At 40.5% G+C, this 16536-nt stretch overlaps 1 protein-coding gene across 1 annotated transcript in view; it reads left to right on the forward strand.

Annotated features, from left to right (window-relative positions):
* The window catches only part of unc13a (unc-13 homolog A (C. elegans)), a gene marked incomplete at its 3' end in the record, with an annotated part of 49923 nt that overhangs the window by 26409 nt on the left and 6978 nt on the right, over nt 1–16536 (forward strand). Inside the window, exons 25-38 of the mRNA XM_080474048.1 lie at nt 244–377; nt 1053–1138; nt 1727–1853; nt 2925–3021; nt 3711–3854; nt 4004–4081; nt 4192–4269; nt 4902–4990; nt 5129–5275; nt 6095–6218; nt 9413–9442; nt 11509–11565; nt 11734–11814; nt 13981–14128. Of these exons, the coding sequence (XP_080330174.1) occupies nt 244–377; nt 1053–1138; nt 1727–1853; nt 2925–3021; nt 3711–3854; nt 4004–4081; nt 4192–4269; nt 4902–4990; nt 5129–5275; nt 6095–6218; nt 9413–9442; nt 11509–11565; nt 11734–11814; nt 13981–14128 (1420 nt within the window). The remainder of the gene's footprint in view (nt 1–243; nt 378–1052; nt 1139–1726; nt 1854–2924; nt 3022–3710; nt 3855–4003; nt 4082–4191; nt 4270–4901; nt 4991–5128; nt 5276–6094; nt 6219–9412; nt 9443–11508; nt 11566–11733; nt 11815–13980; nt 14129–16536) is intronic.

Genomic DNA, 16536 nt, shown 5'->3' on the forward strand with positions numbered 1-16536 from the left:
ATGTGCTTTTTTGTGCCACAATAACAATACCATTAGTGAAATTAAGAGTACTATATGGTCCGACAGGATGTGACGTCTGAACAGAACAGCGATGATCACACACTCTTTGCAGTTTCTGTCCGTGTCAAGCTTCTCTGCATATTTTACAAATAACTTGGTCATCAGGCAAAACTTTCTCCTTTTTTTTTTTTTTTTAATATATATTCATTTGTTGTGACTCCAGCCGTGTCACTGCTTTTCCAGGCCAAGCAAGGTGCAGTGCCTCCAGAGGAGCAGGGCCCCAGCATCAAAAATCTGGACTTCTGGTCCAAACTCATCACACTTATCGTCTCCATTATCGAGGAGGACAAGAACTCCTACACGCCCTGCTTGAACCAGTATGTCTCTCTAATTCCTGTATGCTTGTTAAATGTGCAGGAATTTTCCTCCCAGCATTGTTTGTTTGTTTTTAGAAGAAATCATGATAAAATACACAGACTTAGAAACTCCATGGGACTTTATTGAAAAATGCTTTTTCAGAAGTAAAATACGTATAAATATAGAAAGAAAAGTACACATTTGTTATCGTGAGCAACCTTAAGTTGTATTGTTAATATTATCATGACTATATTTAAGGAGCTACCTTCCTAAATGGCAACACCTCTTCTCAGGCTTTTATTACATATGAAGACCAACAGTTTTAGATTCTATGTGTGCCTTTAAAGTTTATAGCATGAGTTTTACTGTCAATGTGTGAGAGTTGGCAGTTTTGCTTGAATTTCAGAAATATATTGTTCTGTCCATTTTCCTGGTGAAGTAGCTTTAATCATTGTGAGAGGAAGCTAGATTTGATCCTCTTGCAATGAAAATTAGTTATCCGAACAGAAGATGCAACCATCAAAGTGGTAAATCTTCCCTCCCTCAGCCAACCTCGGCAAGAAATACCCTGATTATTCATTTTTTTTGTCTTGAAACTAATAATAAGAATATTTCCAATATGTCCTACCCTACTTCTACTGCACTCTCAGTCTTTCATCTTCTCGCTCATAAACAGCCTTTCCTTCTCCATCAAGGTTTCCCCAGGAGCTCAATGTGGGTAAAATCAGTGCTGAGGTGATGTGGAACTTGTTTGCTCAGGATATGAAGTACGCAATGGAGGGTAAGTACAAATCAATCATGTTGCTTCTGAACGGACACGATGTGAAGGCACATTAGACCTGTTTGATAAATGTTGTTTTTAGCAAGATCCAACTCCATTTCCAGTTATCATTTTCAATCTGATCCTACTGAATATTAAAATGCCTATTACAGAAGTACACTATGTGCTGCTGGTTTTGTATTTTCCCAAGCATTCAATTCATTCAACTACCTTGGGTTCCATAGACTTGTTGTTTTAATATATTTCAAAATATTAGGTTAAAAAAAAAAAAAAAGTTTCTAAATTCTAATGCTTATGTAATGCTTCTGAAATTAAAGTGTGTTGGACTCTGTTTGCATAACAAAACACTCAATATCATGGTATAATGTGTAATTAGTTCCAGCAAAACGTTTGTATTTGCGCCTGCTTTTCTGACAAACTATAGTAAGTTAATGTACTTTTAAGATTAAAACCATCGATTATGTTCAATAAGTCTATGAGTGTGTCAGATTCAGGGTCCGTTTCTTTAATCATTTATGGTAACAGAACTTAAACACAAATTAATTGTGTATTTGTTGGATTTTTTCCGTTTTCTTTTCTTTTTTTCAGAACACGAAAAAAACCGCCTGTGCAAGAGCGCCGATTATATGAACCTCCACTTCAAGGTCAAGTGGCTTTACAACGAGTACTGCAAAGACCTGCCTTTCTTCAAGAGCAGAGTGCCTGAATATCCTGCGTGAGTAGCGTCACTTTTTGCACTTACATCTGGAAAATGGGAGAAAAAAAAAGACTCAAAAATAACAAAAGAAATATTAGAAAAATGTAAAGTTTGCAACTTGTTTAGAGGTTTACACTCACGTCTGCTTGCTACTCCATGTCTCCTGAAACAAATGAATGTTTATGCCAAACAGGACGTTTTGCATGAATGAGCCTCATATTACAATGCAGCAGAGGTGTCAAGTAACAATGTATTTTTACTTCACTATGATACCTAAATGTATAATGCAGGTATCTATACCTGAGTATTCATTTTTCTGAGAAACTCTTTACTTTTGATGACAACATCTGAAACCAAATAACTGTAATTTCTTCTACTAACAACCTTCAAAATGGTTCATTACTACTTCCAACATCGACAGAGATTATTTGGATTTACAATAAAAGGATCCAAGCAGCTGATGATAACTGTTACTTATACAGAAACTTCTGAAAGGGACCAAATTTAGAGAGAGCGACATTTTCAAACTTCATTTACTTCCTAATTCAAAACTAAATTATAAGTTGAATCATGGTCGGGGGTTTCACAAATGATTGAGGAGCTGTAGCCACACTGACACACTCAGTATAACAATGCAATTGTGATAACAGCATCCCACCACCACATGGACAATATGTATTAAACAAAAAAGGCACGGTGTATGCAGTTTTTACTTTTATTTGTGATGTTTGAGCTTTAATTTTGACGTAGTGTTATTAAAACTAGATAACAATGTCGCAGCACAAAGTGTACAATGAATCTTAGTAATGTCATCTTAAGCTGAGAGAAAATAATGACTATTTCCAGCTAGAAAACGTGCCCGTGTCTGTCCCTGAGACGCAGGAAGAAAAACAAATACATCTTGAACTTTAATCTGATTACTGGTTTTGAAATACTTTGGAAAAAGTAACGCGTTGGATTACGCGTTACGGAAAAAAGTGGTCATGCTCGAGTAAGTGGTTACTCCCGGGCAGCAACAACTTGAAATGCTACAGGAGGAGTGCCCACGTCGGACCGATCAAACAATGTCTACATCTTTGCTGTCCACAGGTGGTTTGAGCCGTTCGTCATCCAGTGGCTGGATGAAAATGAAGAGGTGTCCCGCGACTTTCTGCATGGTGCTCTGGAGAGAGACAAAAAAGATGGGGTAAATGTTTCCAGTTTCTCTTCCTATGTCCTTTTAAGTCCCCCGGAAAACACTGAGTCGCTGCTGTTGTTCGGGCACAATTTCTGTAATCCGTCCTTTGTATCTCCCTCAGCCACACTCAAAGCTATCATCCAACAGTTTTATCCTCTGCATCCTGCTCTGCCTCCCACATGCCTCCTCTGTGCACTTCAAAGGCAGAAATAGTAGCGCGTATGCCTCAGAGCGTTCTGGGATTATTTGAAAGGCTTTAAAAGGACTGGACAATACTTGCATGTGCTTCAACAGACTGATGACTCAGTTACTGCAGAACACTGGGAATAATGGCAGGTTTGACTGCAGGGAATCTGTCCTCACCTCATTATCTAGACTCCCTTGGAGTAGCACCTACACACACTCACCTGGAGCCAATTAAGGATGAGGTGCTAACCGACAGCCAGGGAGACAGACAGGAGCTCCCACCTGTCACCGGATGGCTGTCGACCTGTCTGGTCTGAGAGTCTGTACAAGCAGCGAAAAATATCAAAGGTCCAGTTTAATATAGCATCTGATGGTCCAGCCACTTTCTCTGAGTTGAGAAAAGGGTCACTCATAGCAAGCTTCTGTTACCTCTGCTGACGAATGTCTCACTTCTCTTCAAGTGACAAAGTTATGAGTCTAAATCTTCCTGGACATTTCTTTCTGCCCTGCAGTTCCAGGTCACGTCGGAACATGCTCTGTTCTCCTGTTCGGTGGTGGACGTGTTCTCCCAGCTCAACCAGAGCTTCGAGATCATCAGGAAGTTAGAGTGCCCCGATCCTCAGATTGTAGGACACTACATGAAGCGCTTTGCAAAGGTAGATTCATTGCTTGGATTACTTGGATCTTGAATGTTTCAATGAAATCAAAAGAATTTAACAAAGACTTCTTCAAATGTAATTATAATACAAGTTTTGGTTTAATGAAATTAAATAATATTGATGTTGATATTCTGTTCAATCTTCAGACCATCAGCAATGTACTTCTATCCTACGCTGATATCATCTCCAAGTTGTTTGCCAACTATGTCACCATGGAGAAAGTGGTAAGAAGTTAAAGACTTTATGACCACAGAGCTGACTGATCAATTGTCCGTGAGACAGTTAACATCAATTCATTTTGCTTTGAATGTTTATTCATCTTCCTGTGATTCAGCCCTGCATCCTGATAAACAACATCCAGCAGCTGAGAGTCCAGTTGGAGAAGATGTTTGAAGCCATGGGTGGAAAAGATGTAAGTGATTCTGTTACAACTAACTACAGCCTGTATATATTTCACCAGTTTTACTTTGTACGAAATGTTAGTTTTGTCACATAGATACTCTAAGTAGTGTTTAGAGTAATTATTTTAATTGTACAAATATAAGTCAAAACATTATGATCACACAGCTAATGTTTTATAGCTTCTTTCATAGCAACCAAAACAGGCCAGACCCATCAAGGTTTGGACTTCAATACAGCTCTAAAGGTGCGCTGTGGTATATGGCATCAACAGAGGGAGGGCCTCCAGAGGAACAGATGTATTAATGAGCCTGAACAATCCATGGTTTACTGCTTTTGTTTCCTTGGACCACTCTTGGCGTATACTGCTGCCGTTTTGCTTATGGACTGACCCGTCACAGTTTGGTTCTTGCGACTCACTCAAAACATATACTCAGAAATGTTTCCTGCACCTCTTCCATCAATGCTGAGGACAAAATATTCAGTCGATGCACAATATATCCCACCCACTAAAAAGTGCCACAGTATCAGCGATATTCCCTTCACCTGTTAGTGGTCATAATGTTGTGGCTTACCAGTGTTGTTACTCGCTGCTTCACACTGAATTATCTAACCAGCAGCTGTGTTTTCATGTTTGTATTTCAGCTGTGTGTGGAGGCGAGTGATATCCTGAAGGACCTGCAGGTTAAGCTCAACAATGTCATGGATGATCTCAGCAGGGTCTTTGCCGTCAGGTACAAAGTCACGCAAACAAGCATGCAGTCACACATTTGCTGTCCTAAGTACAGAATGCTTTATTTACTTAATGAAATATGCCTCAGCATTTAAAAAAAAAAAAGAAGAAAAAAGCTCATCCTTCCCCTCCCCGGTAGTTTCCAGCCTCATATTGAGGAGAACGTGAAGCAGATGGGAGACATCTTGGCCCAGGTGAAGGGAACCTCAAATGTGGGGAATGCCAGCAGCGTGGCCCAAGATGCCGACAACGTCCTGCAGCCAATCATGGAGTTCCTGGACAGCAAGTGAGTCAGTCTGCCCGTTCGATTGATTCTCTGCAGGATTGTTCAGTTCGCGAGGCTTTTGGTGATTGTATTGACTTTCAGCCAAACTTGTGAAAGCTCTGCATTTCCCTTTGCTTTCACGTTAGCAGACATTGATTTCATGTAAAGATGAGTAAGTATAAATTCGGCGGGTGCACAGTTGAAAGAGCATAAGAAGGTGACCTATTTTTTATTTATTTTTTATCAAATAACATACAGTGACAAAAAGGCAGCCAGTTAAAATATGTAAACCCTGGGTGTACCGGAATTCTCAGTCCTTTAGTTAAAAGTCCTGCTGTTGTTTTCCAGACAGCTTGCAATAGACTGAAGGATTTGGGATGAATGTTTGTTAACATCTAATGTTAACAATATGAAATGAAAGCTTAGTTAATGTCTGACAGTATTAAAAAATGATTGGTCAAATTTGTATAAAGCCGAGATGGATTTTCCTGTTTGCATGTTTTACAAAAGTGAAACCAGAATCCAAATATAGGTCCAAGTTTTTTGACAGTATCCCTCAGTATCTTCAACAAAACCCTGAGAGATGATTGCAAACTCGGTGGCAAATTCTTCAGACCAATACCTGAAATAATGCGGTCGAATTATTTAACACTGTAAAGACATTTAGGGTTTACGTAAGGTAGTTCAAAAAGTAGTGACATATTCCAGATCTGAGTCATCTGGGGGAGGGATTAGATGATTCAAGTTAGGTGTTTTTTTCCTTTGGAGATCATGTCTGCCTCCATCTACATTTTAATATTAATCCTATTTTATCTCTCTAATGTCTCCCCTTCCTGCCAGCCTGACATTGTTTGCTAAGATCTGTGAGAAGACTGTGCTGAAGCGTGTGTTAAAGGAGCTGTGGAAGCTGGTGATGAACACCATGGAGAAGACCATTGTTCTGCCGCCGCTCACGGACCAAACGGTGAGGCCACGCACACGCATTGAAGCATGGACACTCCTATGAATCCAAACAAAAAGAACGCGAAAGACTTTGACACGTACAAGGAATTACACTGAATTCAAGGTTTTTAACGTGGATTATTCTGACCATGTTTGAAAGTCACCGTCATAAGTAATGTTTTTACAAAGAAAGAAGAACATTTCGTATGTTGCGATTGTCACCTCCAGTGATAAAGTAGACAGCAGAAAAAAAAAAAAAAGTGCAAACCATGCAGCGCACGATCGATGCACACATGCGCAAATACGTGCTTGTACATCAAAACACTGTGCATGAAAAAAGAAGACAGAGATTTTGTGTGCATTGTGAATTAGGATGGCCCTTATGTATAAATCAAATATCAAGCTGTTTTTTGCATCTAACATCACATCTACTTGGCATTCAATCTTCTTTTCAACCTCCACACACAGGATATTCAGCATTGTCCCCCAGTGCCTTCATTCATCCGAGCAATCAAGATGAAACCCTTAAAGACGGAAAAAAAAAAGGAAAAAAAAAAAGGATTGCACCATATCATTCTAACACCAGCTCATGGCTGCTCTCCAGCATGTCAGCCGGCTATTATTTGAAGAGATTCATGATTTCTGAGTAACTCATAGCAAAGTGGCAGGTTTTTCTTTGCCCAAAGGATCTGGCCTACTTTGAAAACGAAAAATACATTTTGGAAAGCAGCCTCGTGTTTCTATTTTTTTTGTTTTTTGTTTTGTTTTTGTTTTTTGTTTTTAATATATGTGTTATTTATGTTTAGTTATTGACTAAAGAGCCTCATATCACTTGTAATGATATGATAATCTGTGGTTATTGGCCACAATGTTGACCCATATTGGTCCATTTGAGTTTGTTTAAAGGGAAATAAGAAGGCAACAGGCAAAAAAAAAGAAAAGAAAAAGCTCTGTTTGGATTTTTTGGCAAAGATGCAATTATCTCCAAAAAGACACCTCAAAAAATGTCTTTATTTGAAGTTGCTGTTAAAAACTCAAGCACTGCCTTTGCAATATATTAAAGTGAAGTGGTTTAGTGGTGGCTGCCTGTCCAGTTTTCGGCCTGTACTCATAACAGACTCGAGACAGGCGTCAATTTGTCCTCGTCCCTGCAGCCCTGGGGCCCAAACTTGTGTTTTTGATTGATGTGGGGCTCTTTGCCGCTTAACTGACCCTTTTCTCTGGTTGTTGTTGTTGTGATTACTATTACATCCTGCTCCCACCGCTCTCCCTCCACAGATGATTGTAAGTACAGCACTCCTATGTGTCTGTCTGTCTGTCAGTCCACAGTGGTCGATTTTCTGCTATATGTGGCTGCGATCTTCCCCCGTTTCTGACCCCTCATCTCAGTCTGCCTTGATTTTCTCACCTGTCCCATCTTCTCTTCTCTTCTCTTCTCTTCTCTTCTCTTCTCTTCTCTTCTCTTCTCTTCTCTTCTCTTCTCTTCTCTTCTCTTCTCTTCCCTTCTCTTCTTTTCTCATTTGAGAAGACAGAAGCATGGTGCATTCCTAACTTGTCTGGATAGGTCCCACCCCCTTTTAGCAGTCTCCACCAATCAGTGCCCCCCTTTTTTTCTGCTGTCTCTTCTTCCTGAACACTCTCCTCCAACGGGAAGTGGTACTCCTCCATTTTTTTGCGCCCTGGTGTTGCCTTGTTGACTCGTGCATTGTGTCCTTTTAACTGGGACTCTGTGGGGTGACTCTGATCCCCCGGTGGCTTGGTATCCGGTGTCCTGACTCACTTCCAGCCCCTTCTCTGCTCCTCCGGTCCTCTCCTCCAACTCTCCCTACCTGTCCTGCCTTTCCTACCTGTTTGAACTGTGTCCTCCCACCTCCTACTGTGGGTTTGTTGCTTGCATCTGATTTATTTCAACACTGCAGTCCTCTCTCAGTATACTGTACAACACTGTATGTCTCTGCAGACCTGTCATGTTGGTCTGTCCCGGTTTGGTTTCCTTGTCCTGTTGTTATTATGACTATGAGCATTTATTGTAGTGGTGGTATAATCAGTAGTCCAGATACAGAGAGTGTGTTTTCCTTGCAAGATTTTGTTTGTTTGGGTTGAGGTTGGCCAAACAAGGTGTACTCAATGTTTAGTGTGAAAATGCTCACAATGTCCCAAAGCTCTATGGCATAGCTTTTTTGTGGTCAAATCTGACCTACAAGTCTTTTATTTGTTGTAATAACAATATTCTTCCTTTTCAATTATCTTTATCCTATATGCTGTTGTCAATAATATGCTATTCAAGACCATAGAGTATTGCATAGCCATTTAATTTATGGAGCATCTGTAAACAAAATATATAAAGAGCATTATCAAACAATGCGGGTCACTAAAATCTGATATAGGAATCATGATACATGTTGGAATGTAATCGCTACTGAAGCTCCGAACTGCTGGTTTTTCATCAAACATGTTAAAGAGTAAAATAACCACTGCTTCCACAGTGGCCCTTAAACAGAAGTTATGACATAGAGCTTTAATGTTCTGAATTATGCATTTCTCAGAGTTCTGCTTTAGGAGGAAACGTTAGCAATTTTGTTTCTCTAAAGAGAAACGATCTCATGTCTGTTTGCTAAATATGGAGTAGGAGCATTCTTGGAATAAAATGTGGAAACAGGAAATATGTGACGACCCGCAACTCTTAAAGCCTTGTTGATAAATGTATCAGATCGTATTATATTATTATAAGCATAATGCTTGTGTCAGACCGCATAGTAGCACAATCTCTGCAATCTTTTCTAAAGTATCTGTGATGACCAACAAAACTGACTTGAGCTCATTTCAGCCAATGCAAACATTGGCCGAACCTGCGATTCCAAGATTTCTGAGATGTTTTTGTCAAGTCCATTTACTCCGGTCATTATGTTACTATTCCACTTCACCAACCAGTGATTTCAACTATTTTTTGTTTCTTTTTGTTGTGTTGTTAGGTTTTGTTTTGTTTTTTTTTATATTTGTTTGGGGTTTTTTCAAAAGGAAAATACAATACAGATCTACCAGAAAAAGAAAAAAAACAGACATGTTTGACAGTGATGAGTGTCTTCAACTCTTATCAACACGTTGCAAAACAGCAAATGCTTTTTGATTGCGTGCTCTCATCTCGCTCATGAGAGAGAAGTCAGACAGCAGGGACTGGCCTCGACTTGAAGTATTAACCACATGCTCTCTTTCCAGGGGAGGCTGAAGAGTGCTTCTCACAGTGATGTAAGGATTCAATCCCCTTTAGATCAATGTGTCTTGTCTCTCTCTTCCATGTCCTTTCTCCGTGTGTCTGTCTCTTTCCCTCAGCTCCTCAGTCAAATACAACAGCGGAGATATTGATTTCTTTCCTTTCTGTTTCCACACCACACTCAATATAGTGCCGCTTATATGTGTGAAAATCCCTACACCGATATCTGCTCTTCTTGCCTCACCACAGGTCGTGTTCATGCAGACATTTGCTATTTAAACAAAACACAATCTCAGTTTGTTGTTTTTTGTTTTATAATAAAACATGCCTGTTTCATGATTGGCTGTCGCTATAACACAGAAGACAACTGTTGTGAGGTTTATCTGCAAATGACCTCACTGTGAAATAATTTGAGCTCCATTCAAGGCTATAAAAACATTAATATTTTTTGCTTTTCTTCTACCCTAACTCATCTACCTCATTTTCTGATATTTTACTATCGTGTAAAAGTGGAGCATTATTTAGCCAAATACAAATTCCAAAATTCTACATAAAAGACAAAAACAGTACAGACATTAAAGTGTTTTTATAATGGAATTCCTCGCATAAATTTGATATATGTAGGTTTTATTTTTATTTTATTTTTTTTTATGGTTTTGTACAACTGATAAAATCACCTACATGTCCCTGTCACTAGGAATATTATGTCACCAACACATTATCAGTAGGGTAATGATAACCTGTCTCACGATGGTCTTTACCCAGTAAAACTAGGGATGTACCGATACTGGTATTGAGTATTCATCAGAGTACTCATACTCAAAAACAGAGCCCCAATGCAGCCCGGCAATTACTGTGTAATGTCATGACACAGCAACGACGCCAGTGTGCAACAGAGCATGAGCAATGTCTGTGATTTGGAGATTCTTTAACATTAATTAGAATCACAAAAGTAAGGCAGACTAAAGAATTATTTTCTGCAAAAATATCAAGCTAAAGCAAAAACTAATTCGTACAACACCAGCAACTTAATCAGCAGAGACATTTGGACCAGCAGAGTTGGCCCGATGACGCTCTTTAGCTTAACTGCCTCGTGGATCCAGTAACATCAAGCCATGCTACATGCTAAAGAGTTTCAGGGCTCATGCACAAGCGATGCTACATGCTAAACAAGAATAAAGTATGACGATTACACTCATTAACACCGAGCCGGAGCATGTGTGGCTCACAGCGAGCTCAGGCACTCAGTCCACAGTTTTGCAGTACGCACAGAGCAGTGTGTAGATCGGCGCCACACACTCTGTGCTCTGTGCGTACTGTAGGCTGTAAGGCTGTTGGAGGTGTACGTAGCATCGATACAGAGGCTGTGCGCTGGTGGTTCACAGCAACGCATAGCCTTCACATATCGTATTTGTATGGAATAGAAATTAGGCTTAATTTAATAAGTACCCATCTCAGTACTCGGTATCGGCAAGTAGCTAAAGGTTAAGTACTCGTACTTGTACTCATGCTTAAAAAAAATGGTATTGGTGCATCCCTAAGTAAAACCATACTTCATGTCTACAGCTGTGAACATAGATTCGATTTCATGAGGTTGGACGTCCCATAAATTAGCATACACATCACAGTGCAACTGTATATCCACTACTTGTTTGGGTGTGTGTGGGTGCGTGTGTGTTGCGTGCGCATGTGTGTTCTATAGTATGTCAACATGTATACTTTCTTCTTGAATACGCTATGAGCTGAGCCACATTCCCTTCTCTTTGTACTGAGGTGTCTCAGTGTGTGTGTGTGTGTGTGTGTGTGTGTGTGTGTGCGCGCGCGCGTGTGTGCGTGCGTGCGTGCGTGCGTGCGTGCGTGTGTGTGTGTGTGCAATAATTAAAAAAAAAAAAAGATAAGTGCAGTAACAGCACTTACGGGAAAAGCACCTTGACACCTTTAAAGCTACTTAGAGTGACTGTTTATGAATGTGTGTCAGAAACGTCGCTGTCCTCTGTGTGACACTAAGCCGTTTACTGCTGCACATAATGTCATGATAATAACAGTAGTCTCTCTCTCTCGCTCTCTCTCTCTCTCTCTCTCTCTCTCTCGCAACTTCCAGGGAACTCAGCTCATCTTTAACGCTGCCAAGGAGCTCGGACAGTTGTCCAAGCTGAAGGTACACCATGTTTTGAGACAGTCATATTTGGAACCTTATGCCACCGCTTGTGAATGAATCAATAAATATATAAATATAAGTATGTATAAAAAAAAAAAAAGAGAGAAAACATGAATGACTGGGCATATTACTCATTTTGTTTTGCGCTCCTCGCTCTCTCGTTTGAAGGAGCACATGGTTCGTGAGGAGGCCAAAGCACTAACACCAAAGCAGTGTGCTGTGATCGAGCTGGCTCTGGACACCATCAAGGTAGAATTTCACTGTTACGTTTACAATGGATGTCGGTGCGGAGGGGTTTTAACAGGGCATATAGTTGTACGTTACAAAAACAACTAATGAGTATTCCTGTATTGACACGAAATCCCAAGAGTGGAACAAGCTTGCAAGGATGTTGCCTTCTTTTTATCTGTTAGTAAAATATGCTTAAAGCTTGAGGAGATTTTAAAGAGACGTAAATGAGACTTTGCTTTGTGCAGGATTGCAAGAGGAAATCCTTTAACTGAGCTACCTTTTTGAAATACATACATAGCAATAAGCAGCAGACTGAAGGTACATGCGGTGCTTTTCTCTGGCAAGGTGTCGAGGAGTTAACACTCAACAAAAACACCTTATGCTCAGTTAATGCCTCGACTAATGTTATATTATAAGCAACTGTAGATAATAATTTCTGACGAAACTTGAGCAACCTGGGCATAAATATTAGTTTCTTTCAAGGAAACAACATTGATGTTTACTTGTTTTACAATAGGTTAGGTAATTTGAATAGTAGGAGCTCTCCGGGAGCTTCAAAGTTGTTATCACGTCTATCATTCTCAATAAATTTAAATGGGCTGAGTGTATTAAGAGTTGTGTCCCACTCCTTTGCTTGAAAATAGACTCATAACACCATCTTATGGTATTGAGTGGTATTACAAGAGAGGACATCACCACGCTAGGTGGTGAACTTCCTAGGAACTGTAAAGCTGAACTTCAAACCAACACTAAAACTCTCATGCTCCGACTCACACGTTTGATGACAGGCTGCTGTTGTCAAACCAGACGGGGCTTTTCTCATGCCAAGCAGCAATTGTTAGCTCAATGCTGAATGTTTCACATTAAAAGACTTTGAAAGGTTTTGATGATATTTGCAAATCTTGAAGTGAAATGTTAAATCCAACATGCACTAACTTTGAAAGTGGTGATTCATTCTAATGTATTACTTTCTCTCCTGAGCACAGCCAGGTTCTCACATCAATGCCGTTTTTTTGTTCCATTTATTGATATCATCTTTACTTAAAACTATTTGAATTGTGTATTTTGGTGAGTATAAATATTTCTTCTATCCTCTACTTTAAAGTGTTGCAATGTGATTTGTTATTAAAAGAAATTACATAGAAGAAAAAATGATGCATACATACTTTTTTTATATTAAGAGCCAAAAACAAATGTTGCATAAGCCCTTTATGAACCTCTTTGAGATGATGTCTTGATTTTCTATTATTTTTTGTTTATGTGACTATTATGCCATCTATAAATATATATAATAATAAAAGCGACATAAAAAAAATAAGATAAATTCAAACTTTCAAATCATGAAGCCTCTTTCCTTCAAGACAATGCAAGTGCCTGCATAGCGCCTAAATAATTCAATGTTGAAAGCTCTGCAGGGCCTCTAACATGCCCAAGATTGAACACATTAATACATTTTTAATTCATTCTTTTTTTAGATATTAGTAGAGTCTATGTTTTGAGTATCTCCTCTAGAGACAGAAACTATGAGATCACTCATAGAAAGGATAGGAATGTTGTGCTAGCATACATAGCATTTTAGTACAGCACCTGACAAATATCTATCATTTACGTCTTTTCTCTTTCATCTTCCAACATAATAACCGAGATGTAAAGATGCCCATTATTGGAACATGGAACACAATTTCAGAACAGAATTTCTCAGAATAATGATTTCGCTATGCAAGACGTGAAAAAACTCAAACTATCCATATTTGGAAACTATAATAAAATATTTCGAAATTTTTTTTCAATTTTTTTTCTCTTAGAAGAATCATCCGATTGTATAAAGTGTGATCATTATAGCTCAACGTGAGTGTTTGAAGGTTTAAATAACTGTACCCTCAGAAGAACAAAGGGGCTCCCAGGAAATCCCACATCAGAACATCTCAGAAGTTGACTGCCGGATAAACCTTCTGCTGTGCTCAGTCATTTGTTGTTTTCTTTCTTTAATGATGTGCTGCAGCGAAATGTTGGTAAACAGCTCTTTCTTTCTTTCTTGGCGTGTGTGTGTGTGTGTGTGTGTGTGTGTGTGTGTGTGTGTGTGTGTGTGTGTGTGCGTGCGTGCGTGCGTGCGTGCGTGCGTGCGTGCGTGCGTGCGTGCGTGCGTGCGTGCGTGCGTGCGTGTGCTTCTTTGCATAACATCAGCAATACTTCCATGCTGGTGGTGTGGGTTTGAAGAAGACTTTCTTGGAGAAGAGTCCCGACCTCCTGTCTCTGCACTACGCCCTGTCCCTCTACACGCAGGCCACAGATAAACTCATCAAGACCTTTGTCCAGTCGCAGAACGCTCAAGGTATCCGAAACACCTTCAATCAGTCTCACCCCTCCCTTATTCTATCTCCTCAGTTTTCAAGTGGCTTATTTTGCGTGTAAATGTAACTCCCTCCATTATTTTGTAGTATCCGATGGCAGTTGTTGCTGCTTGGTGCCCTCAGAGGAGCCAGGGTCTCCTACTGCTCTGTTGTTGGAAAGGTTTTCCTGTTCCTGAGCTCCATATCTTGAAAGCGTCTCACATGATTTGTAGAGCGTGAAGTCGAGACTGTGGCAGCACAATATTTTTTTTTCTCGATGCACTGAATTGCTGACTCTCCTGGTAGCCAGCCAGCCTCCAGAGTGCAGAGACACCATTCTTTACATGATCTGACAGAAATTTGCAATGATAAAAAAAAAAAACACCTAATCCCTTGTTTTTTTCCACACTCTTCGTTTCTGTTGCTCTCACACATCAGAAAGTTACGTAATTCTCATCATGTTTGTAGAAGTCGATGTTGACATCTCATCAAGGAGCACCGCTGGTAGATACGCCCTTTCAGTGGATGATTGCTAAATATTTACTTTAATGAAATGCCAAGCAGCTTCTAGATGTATTTAACGGAAGTATAACTGCGCCAGCTTTGCGTACTGCAAGGTCATCTGTGCTTGGTGAAAAGAAAGAGGAAAACGAAGCTCCCTTGTTTCCCCCAACTTCAGGGAAAATGCTCGTACGTTGTTGGTCTGTTTTTTTCTCCTCTGTAATTCAAACCTCATATTTCTACGTGTCTCTCCTTTCTCTGTCTACTCCCTGTCCCCGCCAGTGTTCGGCGGGAAGGGGGTGAGATTCACCACTAGTGAGGATGTTTACCCAGAAAAGGGTATGTCGCACTCAAGCTCAAAGTCTGAGACATCCAGGACTGCGAGGAAGCCTCCAAATCAAAAGCCCAGCTCCCTACACCTTCCACCCCTCACCCCACTCCCATGTGCATCCTGAAACCCCCCCTGCCTGCTCTGACTCATTCCAATAGACCAATGCAATGCCCAGACTGAACATACTTCCTCAACCTCGCTCTGCATTTTTTTTTTTTTTTTTTTTTTGCACACATGTACAATAGCAATAGACTTTATGCATTCATGCATGAAATGTACACACTGATGTCTGTATTTACAGAGCCGCGCTGAATACATACACCATGGACAGTATGTATGAGCAGACACTAAAGCATGATGTGCGGACATCAGATAAAAAGAATAGAAATGCATTAAAGTGGATAGAAATTCTGATGCAGCATGATGTCACCGAGAGAGGCCAGAGGGGCCGAGTGAGTGAGTGCAGTTGTGTGTGTATGTGTGTGTGTGTGTGTGTGTGTGGGGGGGGGGGTTGACGACCGTGTCAAGCAATGTGACTGAATGAGGATGTCCTTAAGGTTGTGGGAGCCGAAGCAGAGTATTGTCTGTTTCCAGTGCAGAACAAACCCAGAGAGCAACCCCAGTGTCACTGCCCCTCCCACTGCGCTCCAAATGAAACGCACTGATGAAGAGGGGTGGGAATATTATGAAGGCTACTGGCTCCGTTTGTCTGCGAGGGTTCCTTCTTATCTATCATCTCACACAAACACACACAGCCAAAGACACGCGCACATACACACAGACACAGACACAGACACACACACACACACACACACACACACACACACACACACACACACACACACACACACACACACACACACACACACACACACACACACAGCTCCCACACACTGTGCAGCTCAGCCTGGAGCAATGATGAGGAAGGGTGCTCAACTCATCCTCTCGCCACAGATTGAGCCAATCGGAAACAGTCCCTCAGGTCAGGTGGTTTGATTTCCGTCGCTTTAGATTAGTGATGAAACGATTTGACTCTGTCTCACATGCAGTATTCAGATAGCATCCAGCTAAATCAGTGTTTGTGTACAGCTCTTCCATGTGGCGCTGCGCACGCTCCAGCACCCTGACAGCCGTCTCAGATCGACGGATAAATGTGATTCATTTCCCAGAAAGACAGAATCTGAAATCCATCTATTCGACACTTGATTTTGTTGTTTTCTACAGATGTCAGGGAGGGAGTAGTGGGGTAAATAATGCGAAGAATGACTGAATAATTATAGAATGAGCTGAAATATAACATTTTGCCTCGGATCTGAATAACAAAAGACAGAAGACTGATTAATTCCTTTATGACTTACGTAAAGCTGCTGTCTTACTGTTCTTCGGCAACTCAGGACTGGCTGGAGAGACAAAAACACACAAAGTTGGAACAATTTCCATGTGGGATCACATTGAGTGTTGCACGACTGTTGCACAAACTCTCACCTAAATTTCGGCCAGTATTCGCCGGGAATTTTACATACATGTACGACCTGATGTTCGCACGATACGAGGGATTTACACTGTATTTAGTAGATA

Source organism: Lipophrys pholis, assembly GCF_963383615.2.
Source record: "Lipophrys pholis genome assembly, chromosome: 10".
Taxonomy (NCBI): Eukaryota; Metazoa; Chordata; class Actinopteri; order Blenniiformes; family Blenniidae; genus Lipophrys; species Lipophrys pholis.